This window comes from Larus michahellis, chromosome 1 (assembly GCF_964199755.1).
Source record: "Larus michahellis chromosome 1, bLarMic1.1, whole genome shotgun sequence".
In the NCBI taxonomy this organism is placed as follows: domain Eukaryota; kingdom Metazoa; phylum Chordata; class Aves; order Charadriiformes; family Laridae; genus Larus; species Larus michahellis.
This window is the reverse complement of record NC_133896.1, coordinates 69,773,960-69,789,181: the sequence shown is the minus strand read 5'-3', so window position 1 is coordinate 69,789,181 and position 15,222 is coordinate 69,773,960. Positions and strand designations below refer to the sequence as shown.

The 15,222-nt window shown below is 44.0% G+C and overlaps 1 protein-coding gene across 1 annotated transcript in view; it reads right to left on the bottom strand.

Annotated features, from left to right (window-relative positions):
• Window positions 1-14,851, bottom strand: part of PTPRO (protein tyrosine phosphatase receptor type O) — a 156,928-nt gene extending 142,077 nt beyond the window's left edge. Inside the window, 3 exon segments of the mRNA XM_074585393.1 lie at window positions 14,514-14,566; window positions 14,569-14,608; window positions 14,610-14,851. Coding sequence (XP_074441494.1) covers window positions 14,514-14,566; window positions 14,569-14,608; window positions 14,610-14,708 — 192 coding nt within the window. The 5' untranslated portion in view covers window positions 14,709-14,851.
• Between the last annotated feature and the right edge of the window lie 371 nt (window positions 14,852-15,222).

The following is a 15,222-nucleotide window of genomic DNA, read 5'->3' as shown; positions in this document are numbered from 1 at the left end:
TGTCAGAGAGGGATGCACTAGCACAGTTCAGTTGCACTGTGGAGGACTTAGTATCTGGCTTCCTCCCTTTCAGGACACAAATGACCTCAAAGGGAAAGGATCAGCTGAAAGCATGGTGTTGCCGCCTTCTCTCCAGCCAGCAAAGCTGCCTTTCTCTTACAACAGGAAGACACAGCACCCTTCTCCAGCACAGAGCTGCAGGGATGGAGGAACACCATTAGCAAGGCAAGGTTAGCAAGCCTGGCTGAGCACCTGCCTCCGCGACCCATGGCACAACTCACAGCCAGGCAAGGCTGGGATGTAAGAGCAGCTGGATTCCCCCCAACACCTGGGCAGGTCCCAGCCACCACCATCCCATGCCCCGCCACAAAGCCACACATCAGCGGGCAACTCCTGACATATACCAGGGGAGCTGCAAAGCCAGGTGAGTTATTCTGTCCTCTCTTCTCCTCCTACCTGAACTGTTACAACAGGGACAGGACAGGGACACCTGTCGAGTCCTGCAAGAACTGCTTCTGGTCTCCCAGTGAGACCAGGATGGCTGAAGGGTTGGGGGAACGGCTCAGGCCCCAGTATGCCACTGTCATCCTCTGTTTCCACAGTCCTCATGCTACAGGCTACCAAAATCCTTTGACCGCTCCAAACCTCTACAAGCAGTAGAAAACAGCATCCACAGAGACTCCCTCCATCACTGCCACAAAACTGATTTTTTTATTATTATTATTATGAAAATACATTTTTGTTTAATCCCTCACAGTCAGAATAACGACATTTAAATTTATGAGTTAGTGCTGGTCAAGGGACGCAAATATTCAGGGTGTATCTTTATCTTGCCTCTCACCAGAAACGATTTATAGTTTGATCTGACTGGCTACTTTGACATAGCTCCTTTAACCGTAACATCTTTCCATTCCTGCAGTAGCAGAGATTTAGCATTTCGGGATGAGTACATATGTTGGATAAGAACATAATCCCCAGCTCTGGGCACAGGAGTTCACGGTAAGAGGATGGCACTGCATACAAATTGAAAGCACCGAGATGCAGAAGAGAAAAATACACTAAACCCTAATATGCATATTGTGAAGGCCTTCTGGCATCAGAAGAACTCATCAGTTATTTAATTTGACATCTTTAGAAACAGAGGGACAAAAAAAAAAAAAAGAGAGAAAGAGAGAAAAAAAATGGATATGATGGATAAATGGATACTTGCAGAGAAAGAATACTCCCATATGCAAAGAGGGAAAGAGATAAATGAGACTAGAGCATTTCAGCAGAGAAAAATTCCAGAGCTCCCATTTTACGGCCATTTCTGACAGCAGAATGATGGATTTATCGGGGGGCAGAAAGGGAAATTCCCCTTCCCCTCTATTAGCCTTTTTAACGTTGCACGTGCATTCCTGGGTGCAGGATGCAGACACATCCCTGCCATCCATCTGCTTCCCTTCATTCAGATGCGGGCTCATCTCCTCATGCAAAAAGACTTCTTGTTATCGTTGCAAAAAATTCACAGTGGGCACCAGTCATCTGTCACATAGTACTGTAGGAATAAAGGATAGCATTTCTGGACAAAAACATAAAGGATCAATCCCAGACATCATCTGACACCAGTAGACTTTGAACTTGTAAAAGACACAAAGAAACAACACGCTGTGGAAAACCAGAGCCTATCTGAAACTCCTGCACCCACACGACATGCAACTGTCAGCCCATCCCCGTTTTAATAATCTATAAGCCTTCCAAATTATTAATATCACCTGAAATTGTGCGTTTAAATTGCACTGCAGGCAAGGGGCCCTGTGGCAGAGCCGTTTCAGTCTGCAGCCCCCTTCCCACGTGCCCTGCTGGGCTCAGCAGCGTGGGAATCAGACCCCAAGGCCTCCCCCCTCACATCACCCTCCCTGCGCAGTGGGCGCCCGAGAGCTTGAAGAGAGCTGAGATTAGAGAACCGAACTTTCTGAACCCACAGTCTGAGCACAGCCGATCCGCCCTAAGCCATGCATGACACCTCAAAAAAATCCCTTCTATCCGTTTCTTTTATGCCAAATATAAAGAGGTGCAGAGGTTTTTCCTTTTATTCTATAAACTCGGCTCGTTGTGTGTAAGGTCTGTTCTCCAGGATATCTTCACACCGTCTGCTGACACCTTTCACTTCACAAGCGGTAAGCACATTCCGCAGAATAGTTTTTCTTTCTTCCTAAAATAAATGAAATCTGGCATTGTAGGGTCTTCAGGGAAAAAACCATCATTTTGCTTCTCTAGCAGATGACATTATGAGATATTTTTTTTTGAACTGTAAAATATGCTTTTGTGTTATTTATCGGAAGATCTGACTTCTTAAACTGTAAGTGGAAGGCTTTTTTATGGTGAAATTGTTTGGAAATCAGGATTTGTGGAACAGAGCTGGAAGAAGTAAGGGCCATAGAACAACAACCATCTTAGCAACTTTTTAAATTTGGGGGAAGGTTTTCTTGTGGGTTTTTTTGTTTGGTTTGGGGTGGCGTATTTTTTATTATTCTGTATCCTGTAGTTTGAAAAAGGAAATCTGTATTCTAGCATGGTCAAGTAAACATCTGAGAGTATGAGCTAACATAATTTCAAGGCAAAAATCTGTGAAAAAACTAATGAATCCCCAAATTCATCCTCCCCTCCAACATTATAAATCTTTAGCAATAAAATGCCAGTATGGTGCGGAATCAAGCAGCAGAAGCTGTAATCACAGCCCAAAGTAACTGCTCCTTTGGAGCTCATTAAGTGTATCGAGCCCCTGTAATCTTCTATTGATTTTCGGAGCAGTGGTTCAGGTATCAATACAAAAAAGCACGAGGGAAATTTCCAGAAAGGATTTCACGTATTCCCGTGAGCTATGCGTTTTTTCACCTTGATTTTTACAAGTTTCTCTAACTGGATGTAGCAATGATGGATTCCTCTGTGCCAGCACTAAGCCAACCAGGGCAGAGGCCAGCCGTGCCCCATCAGCCTTTAATTCACGTTGCTCGCAAGTACCCCAGCGGTGAAGCTTTAATGGTTTCCTGCACGCTTAAGACCTAGGCTTGTAAAATATACGAAGACACGGTTCTGCTCCCAGAAGTGTAAGTCAGAAGACGGGGGTGGGGAGGGAAAAAAAAAAAAAAAAAAAAGAAATCTCAATCAAAAAGCCTTCTTGAGAAACGTGAACCTGTGAAATGAATGTGCAGCGATGGCAGATACCTGCCTGACTCTGCAGAAAGTTTAAGTGATAATTAAGGCACATTCTAACAATGGCAGCTCTAAGAATTTTATCCTTGATGTTATATTTAAAGCTCAAGCTCCAAGGAGCTGGTGAATGCAAGAAAAACAGCAGACTTCAGCAAAAAGCTTGTGACTGTAACCCAGAGTTCTAAATTCTACAAAGAAAGATAACCTAAAATTATTTTTTTTTAAATTAATTTAGGGGAAAAAAACCAACACCAAACCAGTCAGGTTAATAAGACAGTTTCATGTCTTTTTGAGTCCCAATTCATGATTTTTAAAAAGGTTTAATTGACTGTCATTCCTTTCCTGCAGGGCCCTCAGAGGTAGGCCAGAGAGATGGTGGAATCTCCATCCTCACAGATACTGAAAACTCACAGAGACGCGGCCCTGAGCCCCCGACCTACTTGGCCCTGCTTTGAGCCAAGGCTCAGACCAGATGGTCTCCAGGCGTCCCCTCCAGCCTAAATTACTCTGTGACACTAAACAGTTACACGCTTCCCTGTATCCTCAGATGCGCGCAGAGTCCCTGCTTTACACTACAGCGTTTGCCATTTTGTTGACAACCAGGGGACAATTCTGAATCTCCAGCTTTCTCCACTGACCTGTTGCAGTCTCTTTCCCCCCTCTTTCCCCACGTGCCGCAATTGTGCGGTGTGCCCTGTACACCCTCCCAGCTGTGTGGTGGAGCAAAAAGTATCATCACTGCTGTCAGCCTAAAGCCAGCTAGAAGGACAAATGAGAAAATACCCATGATAGTCCAAAAACCGGGCAGCAAAACATCAAGCTGTCCTGTGATATCCAACCAGACCGCATCCAGCTTATCACACAGTTGTGACTTTCGCCTCCCCGTTTTTGAGGAGAACCATTCCCTGCTTTTGACTTGCAGCCTTTTCGCTGCATCTACAGGCAGTCCAGCGGGGCAGCCCTTGGCTTTCCTCGCTCTAGAGAAGATAGCTTGCTGTGAGCCCAGTTCTGCTGTGCTGTTGAACCTCAACTCAAAAAGTTATTGCACTGGGAACAGGAAAATCTGACCCTTTCTTTCTAAGCACCATATGAGACCCATACAGCTTACAGGACAGCAGACAGGCAGAGATGGAAAACTACTAGCTTAGAGAACCAAATCATATTATTCTGACCATTTCAATGGCAAGATTGATTCTTCCAGTTAAAAGTAATGCTAATTCAGGTATCCACTAGCTTTCATACGCTTTAATCATAAAACTAGAGCTCATCATAAGGGCAACAAATCCCAACCTCCAGAAAAATAAAGAAAAAAAAAAAATTGAGATAAAAATAAAAATACCCCGATCAGCAGGTCAGTTGCCCCTACAGTACATATTGACAAAGAACAGTTGATCCTACACAACCATTGCAAGATACCATTAATAAAAGCCAATCCCCAAACAGGCCACGTCTTTATTAAAGGTCAGCTACGGAAAGAAAAGGGAGGTAGAAATAACTGTGTATGTAACTGGAAGAGAAGAAGCCTGCAAGATATGCTCTGGCACATTCCAAAATGCTTCTGCTTCTTTTCCCTTTTATCTCCTAACCTCATAATGTTCACAAACATATTTTAATTGTGTATGAAATAATGTCACCTGCAACTATTCCAGTCATGCCAGTCCTTCTGGCTCTGCTCCAAGACGAATGCTCATTCACCATATAACAGACATTTCAGAATTTGTTTTCTCCACCTGGACACTTACTGATATCCCGACTTGCTGCTATCCATCACCTGGCATAGTAATGCCTACCAGGAAAAATGGGTACCTGAAAGCTGGGCTATTAAGCCACCGCATAAAAACCCCTCTGTCCCAGCATCAAGCATGACATCTGCCATAGCCAAGTGGCCTCCGGCATGTTGCTTTGCAAAAAGGCTCCTGCAAAGTTCAGGTCATTGATGACAAAACTATTAAAAGGAAAAGCTAAATATCTTCTGTAGTCAAGGACTGTAGTCAAAGGACCAAAACCCACCTTTTTTTTTTTTTTTTTTTTTGCTTGCTGCTATTGTTAGCTTCTTTTGACCATTCACCCCTCTAATTCTCAAGTTTTAACCCAACCATGTCCACACAGAAACAGACAGAGCTCAGTTAATCTCCACAATGGCTCTGTATGTACATCTAAGAATGCATCCAGTTTTCTCTCCTCCATAGAAGGAATTCAGATGATTTGACCCCACCATGAGTTCCTCCAAGCAAGAGCAGCTCTGTTACTCAGTATGTAACTTGGACTCGCTGCCAGCTTTTAATTTGGCTGTGCATTTGCCCCTTTAGAGAAAAATTATTTTCCAGACACCTATCTTAAATTACTTTTCAAACTTTGGTTCCTTTCTGCATTTCAGATAAGCATGTGAATGTATTTTGAACTGGTATTTCTATTTGTTTGATCTGATATGGAAGTCTACCGTTCTGTTAACTGGAAGCGTGTAAGTGAAAGCAGCTAGGAAATAACAGCTCTATTTAGATTGCACCTGAGCAGAGCAGGATAAGAGTTTATGTTCTGAAATTCGAAGGCCCCAGATCGTCATTGGGTTTTGGTATCACTTTTGACTCAGCTAGCCTATTAAAGGGACAGGGACTGGCTGTACTGTTCAGGTCCGTATACGAGTGTGTATCTGGTATTGATGCAGAATTTGGTTCCCATCCATCCAGGTACCTGTGTTAATGCTGCCATGCCAGAAAAAGTGGCTGTAGGCTGAAACATACATAAATCCGAACTCTTATTTAAACAGTTCCTGAATTATGCAGAGGAAGAGAAAGAGGAGACTGATGGTTCTGCCTGGAGAAAACCACCCTATATTTTGACAAGTCCTAGTTACAGAACTTAAGTTTCCTGCAAAGAAGCTTCTCTTGTAAGAACAGAAGCATTCAAGTGTGCTTCTATTACACGAGCTCCAGCAGCGGATTACAACACACCAATTCTTGACAATACAGCTACTCCCTAAGCAAGAAGGTTGCTCAAAATTTATCTGATGGGGAGTTTCTTTAAGCTATCAGAATCTCAGATTCCAAAAAATCAGAACCATCCTGTGGTCTCTGGTTTGCGCTACCGACACTGCAGCGAGCCCAAGGTCACCGGCACATCAGGGTTGGCTCTGTGCTGCACGTCAAACTTCACAGCATCACCCGGCTGAGATCGCAGGTCTCTTCCCGCTACAGCTTGATTCAAAGCCCATTTAAAGCAACATAAAGACATCCATTGACTTCGTTTGGACTTTGGACCCGTTCCCAGAAGCACAGTAGACTCTCTGATAGCTCCCAGCAACCTAAGAATTAGAGGCAACCCGTCAGTTCTGGTTCCAGCTAACAGAGGTCGATGTTGCACATAAACAACAGGTGAGATGACAAAATTATTATCCGTGTTCGTGGAGTGCCTCCGTTTTTGTCAAATGCCGATGACATCGTATGGTATCACCGTTCTGGAGCTCTCATGTTTTCCCAAAATGCTGCCGAGGAAACCCAACGGGGTTTCAGAGCCTATGGAGTCTTGAGTTAATTTTCGAAAAAAAAGATATAAAAATAAAAAAGCATTTTTGGTTTAACACATTATTTGGTAACCCACTGAGAAGTAATTTTATACCAGATATCGTTTTAAAATACGCTTAAGCATTCACTGCGTGTTCATTTATCTTTCAGAAAATGTCGTAATTTTTCTTGTTGTATTTAATAACTGCTAGTTAATGATGTAAAATCCCATCCCATCTGCTTATTCCTTCCCACAGCAAAATTAGAGGGCTTGATTCTACAGTTGTTACTCACAGAAGGAGAGGCATTGATTTAATGGACTTCCCTGAAAAGGGATTACAGTATAGGATCCTCTGATATTGATTTTGTGACATCATAATCTTTTCCTTAGAAGCAGACACTGATGACTCGAGATAATATCAGTGCAAGATTAGGCAGAGGCAGCCAAGTTAGAGAAAGAAAATTGTTAAAAAACAAACTTCCTAATTTACAGTAAGCAGGCTGCAATAACATATTAGCGATGTTCTCTGCTTTGAATAAAAGTTCTCTTAAAAAAAAGAAACACATATCTGAGTGATGTTTCTCTCTTTCATCTCTTGCCCTGCTTACAGTTACTTTCATGAAACTATTGTGAGCTAGAGCATTTTTTTGTAGGTTAATGGGTTCTCTTTGAAGGGATTAAAGTCACATTGATTATTAATTATTTTTTGATGTTTTAAACCGATGTAAATGTCCAGAAGCCCTGACGAGCAACATCCTGTAGAAATCAATACCGAATAAAAACAAAAGCAGCAAACAACAACAACAAAAAAAGCCCCTCTGCTCAGCTCCTGGGGGGAGCAATTGTGATTTATTTCTTTTTAGAAGGTATACCACCCTTGGAGAATACCAGCAACTGGCATATATGATAATCATTTCTCATTTATCTAGAGCATCCTTATTTTGATGTGTCTATCTTTCAGACTTGAGGCAGAGTCTGCAGATACTTTGCATACAGAACAAAGCTAGGCACAGCAGTGATAAGCAAATAATAAATAAATTAATTTCATTGCTGTTGGAAAACGTTCATTTTTTTTCTTAAATCTGCCTTGCAGTACTTTGGGAAAACACTAATTAGCATTCTTTCTGTGGATTTTTTTTCCTCCAATTCTCTCTACTGTTCTTCACCAAATTTTAATGGGGTGTTTTTTGGGTTTTTTTGGGTTTTTTTTTTTTCCCCTCACTTGAGTTTAAAATTCCTTTGCTGTTTGTAAGCAGAATGAGAACTAGACCCTTCCTTCTCCTTTGATAGGTCAATGAGAAGTAAAAGCTTTCCATGTTAAAATGACTTCCATACAAACAGTGAGGAAATGACCTGGAGAAGCTGTGGTGCAGATAACAGACACGTGCCAAAGAACGGACTACACAAAGGTAACAAGGCAATTGGGACAGTCCGTGGTCTGCTCTGGGGACTCCTCTCAGCCTTGAAGAAGAGCCCCTTCTTTTTTGATTCTAGGGATGTGTCAAGGAAATGATTGAAAGCTCTTAAATTTGAAGGAGTTGGTGATCTGATGGACAACTTAGTGGCTGGAACCTACTTCTCTTATCCCAAAGACTCGGCCTTTGCATTATATAGCCAGAAGTCAACATAACTAAATTGGGGACATATGGGTTTATAGCACACAAAGGAGCCACAGTTGTTCAAACCCTTCTGACATGACTGGAAGGCCCATGTCTCAACCTCCTAAAGAGGACTGAGGCCAAATCATTTCAAAATCACAGCTGTTAGATTGACAGTCAACATTATCTGTTTTCCCCTGAAGTACTTAAAAAGGAATTTAGGATTTTTACCCTCCAGTAGGTTCATATGTACCAAACAGCTACCTCATGTTAAATCCCTGGCTGACATAGAATAGCACGGAGTTGTTGACTTATGTTACCTCCATTCGGCTCAATCCCTATGCTTAAATGTCCCACTTGAATTTTTCCATCCCCAACATTATGTTTTCTACCCATTCACAGTGCCTGTCCCACACATTCTTTTCTCACGTCCACGCTGCCATCTCAAGACCAGCATACTAAACACTGAGTGTAATAATTCCCTTAAAAACATATCCCCTAATAGCTCTCCTCCTGTGTCACCAGCTTTCCCATCACCGATGCTTACTGTAAAGCATTTCTTCTCTAAATACATGCATAAAACAGAAGAGAAAATGCAAAGATAATCATAGCAATTTGAGCACAGCACACGCTACTTTTGCTCTGGTACAATGTGCTATCTTTATGGTGAGCCAGACATGATGCACATTGTTTTATTTCTGGAACGCCTTCATTTAAAAGCCACTGTAATTTCCTAGCATAAGAATGAAAGAGTTCCAGAAATGAAATGCCTCATGTTGACTTACTGTAAAGGCAGCAGACTTCTTCCTTAAGAGTTGCTCCCTTCACTGGCTGTATTCATTCAAGAGTACACAGTGCTATGAAAAGCAAGGTAACCTTTCTCTTGCAAGCATCTCCCATTCCCTATTCATCTGTTACACACTGCGCACATGGCAGCTAGAATGTGTTGCCGCATTTCTTTCATAAAAATTTTTTCTCTTTTCAAGTATACATTAGTGGAAACTTAATAAATAAAAAAAGTTATAATGGCTTTTGTGTGCAGAACATACTTAATAAGTCATTCCCAATTTTCTAAGTACAATCTTTCTGTGTAAAGATTTCAATTTGAAAACATTGTTAACATTTATCAAGGTTTGATTTTTTGTTCTTTACATTGCAACCAATTACATTTTGCTGCAAGAATTGAATCTTTAAAATCATGAGTAACAGAAGTGTAATCACTAATTTCCTAGGGGATAGGAGTGCTTAGGATGATAAAATTGATACATACTTCTCCAATGGAAAGGCAAACAATTCTAAAGAACACAAAACTTATATTAACTACGAGTCTTAAATTGCTTAGCAAAAGGTCCTATTTTGAAGCCTGTATTATTTTTGACACTTATCATCCTGACCCATATGCTTAAGTAAAAAAAAAAAAAAAAAAAAAAAAAAGAGTCTCTTCTCCAGATCTGAGACTGTCTAGTAAAATGAGTCTCAAGATAGATATAGACAAGCCTTTGTTCAGTTTAACATTTATTCTGAAGTTCTGTAAGGTCATTTCATGATCTGCCTGGATTGCTCTGATTGCAGAGATTAGTGGGTTTCTCAAGTTCAGTCAGCACAATGTCTGTGAGCCCTTTAACGATTGCCACGAGATCACCACAGGTAAGTCTTTATTCAGCATCATCCCTGTCTTAACCTGAATAAGGGATCACCTTGAGTGCAGCTTCTGACTGAGATGATGCAACCTAAAAATTGCCTTATTGACCTTTTGCATTTTGAGTCCGGGGCTCATACCTCCTGCAGAGATGAAAGATCTTTTCTCAATGGTCCACTACCATTTCACCATAATGAAATCAGAAATTTGCCCAAGAGTAATAGCAGACCCTTATTCCACTGGCACAGAGGGTTTTGCAAACGCCTACTACGAGGTCTGTAAACATGAGGTGGCATCCAAGCATCCCCTTCATTAGCTTTGCCCTCTAGAATCACCCTAGCCTAGAAATAATCCATGAAAATAATGCAATGAGAAAGAATGTGACTTGTAGAAGGTTTAAGATAAGGACGGCCATCTGTAAGAAAGTTTTTTAAAAAGAAGAAAGTGGGTGCTTTGGCTGGAAGGATAGTCTCAGACTAATGGTAGGCAGCAAGGTTCAGACTGTTATAACTCAGTAGCTCCTTTGAGTCTGTTGCATCATGAGGAAATCTTACATAAGCTTTGCAAACGAAAATGAACTGCTAAGATATGGGGAGTTTATTTTGATACTGGCAGGACAGAGTCATTGGGGTGGGGGGAGACAACCACAAACTTGTTTTCTCAGTAAGGGCTTCAGTCAGCATCTCTTAGAGAAGAGATGCTGAAAGGACTCCGTCCCAAAACTCTCACTGAATGTCCATTACTTTTCCATCCAGGAGGAAACAGTGGCGAAACACTGAGGCTCCCAGCTGTGAAATCAGCCTCTCTTAAAAAGCTTTCTCCCACCGAATGAGGCAGAGTCCTGACAGTATGTTTTTCGCTTCAGGTTATTAACATTAGATGCAGATATTCTTGGAAATTACACCATTAGAAACACATGTTCTTTGTTGGGTAAGGTTGTGCTGAGTAAAGTCCTACAGAACCTAAAAGTCTTTGAATGCCTTGGTCAAGGTAAACCTGAATTTAGACTTTACTATGACACCAAATTTTATAAATTGAGGTAGTAGTGAACAAAAGTCTACGCTGCTAGACATGAAGAGTTGCCCTTGCTATGAAGAAGACAGAGTATTGCTGCTTTATCTACAGAGCATCCAAGACTCATATACAAATACCTCAGTATCCTGGAAATAAGAGATGCACTTTTTATTTGTAGACGATTTTCCTGAAGAGTGACGTCCTTTCTATTCAGTCTATACATGGAACTTCTGTGACAACCAGTATTCTCATTGTTTGGTCAGACCCTCTTGGAGGTGTAACAGGTTATAGATGATGTCCCAGCACCAGGTATGGCATGTTTAAGATGCTTTTGTCCCCTACTGAAGCTCTACCTTGTTCCACACAAATAATACAGCAAGGAAACATAAGAACAGCCAGGCGCGAGTTACTAACAACAAGGGACATCTGACAAATCAGTCACATAATCCAAGGTAGAACTTCCAACTGGGTGAAGCTCAGTGTAGACACGACTAAGGGAAGGTTGCTGGATTACAGTTAGAAAAGATGGAAAAGATAACATCAGTCACTGGAATCGGGGAACCTGTCTACTTCATCCTGTTCTTTACTTAGCTGAAGCACAGCTTTTCCTTTCAGCTGTGCTCAGCCATGCCTTTGCCACACCAAAATGAGACAATTACAAAGCAAGCTACCAAGGACTATGCATTCCAGCCATTCAGAGACTGAAAAGCCAGAGAACACAGACCCATTGCAAAATGGCAATATATTAAGAGATTCTTGCAGCAGAACGCTTGGAAGCTTTTCTCTGAAGCAAGACGCAACCCCGTTCCTCTCCAAAGTACTGTAAATCCATAATAATATCTAAGCTCACATACAGTGCCTCTCTTCTGCTAGTTTCTAAACTAGCCATCAAGTGAGAAAACCACTGAGAAAAGAGAATGGTAAAGGTCCGAGATCCCATTGCTGCATATCCAAGGAAGATTTTGGTACTGCCTTGGGGCCCAGAAAGCATTCACATTGCACTGAGAAATAAGAAACTAAGTATTACTTGCCCATAGGCAACAATATCAGGCACGTAATCATGCAGCGGGCAATAACCCGGTTTGATCTCCTTTTGTCACTGACCATATCAGCAACCTCAGACAACGTCAGGAGCTGGAACAAGTTGTCACTATTGCTTTAAACAATGAAATACGACAACTGGAAAGGAAGAGAAAATTTGCTTTGAGCAGTTTCATCACTGTGCAAAGTCTGCTGATGATTTTACAAATTGACAGATGGGCATCAAGGCCACATGAAGCAGATACAGCTTAGCAAGTGACATTTGGGCTGCTAATGCTGAACCAGCAAGCACAGAGATATCGGTTTTGCCCATCTTCAGATTCATCAGTTCAATGCTTTCTCAATGAGATTAACTTCCAGGTGAAACATCAATTTAATAACTTGAGGCTGGATAATTTTAATATAGCTTCAACAAGTTGGCAGAACTAGATGGCACAAAACCAGGGAAATGCCTAGGGTTTTTTTCAATTATTTGTCACTGAAAAAAAAATATGTACACATTAAAGAAAACTCAGTGAATTTCAGGCTCAGGAAAACGTCCCTGTTCCAGTGAACTGAAACAAGCACTGCTCTTGCTTCCCCAACTTCTTTCCCAAAACCACATTTACTTTGAGCATCCTTTGAAGTCTCAGTTCTCCTCTCATTATAGTGTCTGATAATAACGGCCAAGATAACTAATTACAGTAGACATGCTCTCCAGCCAAAGTCATAATCCAGTCACACATGGCGTTAACTGATGCGCCTCTACCGTGAGCTACAGCTTTACTTTCTCTTAGACTACAAAATTCTGCTAATGCTCATCAGCTGCTTTGTCATAGCAGTCCTGGGTTTGTCTGAGTTTTATCTGGGTCTAAAGTGGTGGTTACTTTACAACAGAATGAAAACCTGAGGCTTTGGCTACCTTCAAACCTTTACCAAATTTTTTTTGAGATTTATTATTAATTTTACAAGTACAGTAGTTCAACAATTTAAACTATCTATTTCCTGTCTTGCTTTACCACAGTAATTTTTGTCACACTACTGCTGGTAAACACACCACCAAAACACATTGATTTTATTTTTTTAGAAGTCAGGATTCGGAGTAATATGAACTCTGTGATTGTGGGATAAAACAGCTACTTAAAACTATATACACTTCTATATTAGGGAACAAACTAGAACAGAAATTAGCTGCAGTCCCTCAGCTTTCTGATGGGCCATAGCATCCAGTCTGACTTTCTTAAGAATAAAATAAATATTTTTTTAAAATTCGCCAAATTCCAAGGAACAAGATTTTGCCTGTATATTAGCATTTTATCTTGCCTGAATGCATGTTTCAGCAGTTATGAAAATGAGACAGCTGACAGTTGACTACTATATGTGAACAGATGCTGTGAAAGCTTCCCTTTAAATAGTTCTGTCAATGCAATGTCAATTTTAGAAGTGACACCACTGCTGTTCCAGGACATGATCCTGCAAACTCTTCCTCACACAGGGAGTCCTGCTGATTTCCATAGAACATTTACATTTATAAGGCTCTTAAAGGTCAGGCCCTTAGTTGCGGAGCTCTCCTTAACAGTGACTGACAAATATACAATAAAGTTTTTAGTAGTGCTGAGCACTGTACTTTAGGGCAATGACATTTTAGAGTCAGTGGCATTCGCCCAGGCGGTACATACATTTTCTTTCAGAAGTTACATGAAGCATATTAAATACGCTTGAGAAACCATTAAAGGAGGGAAAGCGTAAAGATAAAAAAAAAAATGTCGTGTGAAACCGAGCTTTACAGTATTAAGCCGAAGTTTGAAAAATTAATCTGCCAAGAAGACAGGCTGAGCCTCAACACAGCACGGTACTGAGCAGAAAAGCAGCATTAAATTCTGCCGCGATAAAACGGTCACGATACACACACACCCCGCTTTGTTGGCTCCATTTTCATAAAGGAGGGGGGACGGGAAATGGATGGAAGATACGAGCCGTTTAACGAGGAAACGCGTCGCGGCGGGGTGTGTTTCCCCGGAGCCCCCGCCGCAGCCGGGCGGCGGCCGGGGCGGGCGATGCTGAAGGACAGCGCGGCGCTCCCCGCCGGGCCATACACCCCCAAAACGCTCCGTTACCCCCTCTCTCAGCACCCCCGCTGGGAACGGGAGAACTTCGCAGGACGGGAGGAAGCGCCGCCGCAGCTCCCCCGGGTTGCCGGCACTTTCGGTGGGGGGATGCGGGAGAGCATCTCGCAGCGGGGCGCGGCGGAGCGGCCACCGCCGCACCCCCAGACCACCTTCTCTCCGCGCCCCCCCCCCCACCCCGCGCCCTTCCCAAATCCACATGCAGATCCTGGGCGGCCGCCCGCGGGAGCACAAAGCGGGGAGAGCCGGGGCTGAGCCCCAGCCCCCGCCGCCCCGCGGGGGGGAGGCGGAGCGGGCGCAGCCACCTGCCTGCTCCCGGGCGCCGCGGTCCTGCCGGGAAGGCACACAAAGGCGGCGCGGAGGGGGCTCGGTGCCCAGGGGAGGTGGGGACCCGCACCCCTCCCCTTCCTCGGCACTTACCTTTAGCAACACAAAGAGCCAGAGGAGACAGGAGCGGGCCCCCGGGGCCCCCCGCCGGCGGCGGACGGGCATCGGGGGGGACGGCGGCCGCGGCCCGCGGGGGCGAGCGGGCAGGGGGGGCTGCTGGTCCTCTGCCCCTCGCCTCCCTCCGCTTGGCTCCAAGCCGTGCCCGGCAATGGCGAATTGCGGCAGCATCAGGCGGCCGGCGGCGGCGGCGCCGACCTCCCCGCCGAGCGGCGCATCCTGCCGCCCCCCGCCCTTTTATTTGGGGTTTGCGGCGGGGGGGAGGAGGAGGAGGAGAAGCAGCAGCAGCAGGAGGAGGAGGAAGGGGAGGCGGCGGCGGCGGGTGTCTCCCCTCCCAGGAGTTTGGGCGATCGCGCCGCTCGCTGCACGGCGAGGGATGGGGAGAGCCGTCTCCTCGGCGGGAGCGTCCCCGGAGAAAGGCGAGGGCTCGGAGGGAGCCGGTAGCCGCCGCCCTCGCTCCCCCCGCACCGCCCTACACCCCTCCCCCCCCACCACCGGCATCTCCTCGCCGCGGGCAAGGCAAGCGAGGCGGCAGGCAAAAACACATCTTTCCCCTTCCCCGCAACATGCAGAACATTCCCTCCCCAATGTCATTTTTCCTGCCGCCCTCCCCCGTCGCGATCAGTGGACAGAAGGGGACAGAAATGCCGCGAACACCTGGGGGTGCCCGGCTGGCGGAGTAGAG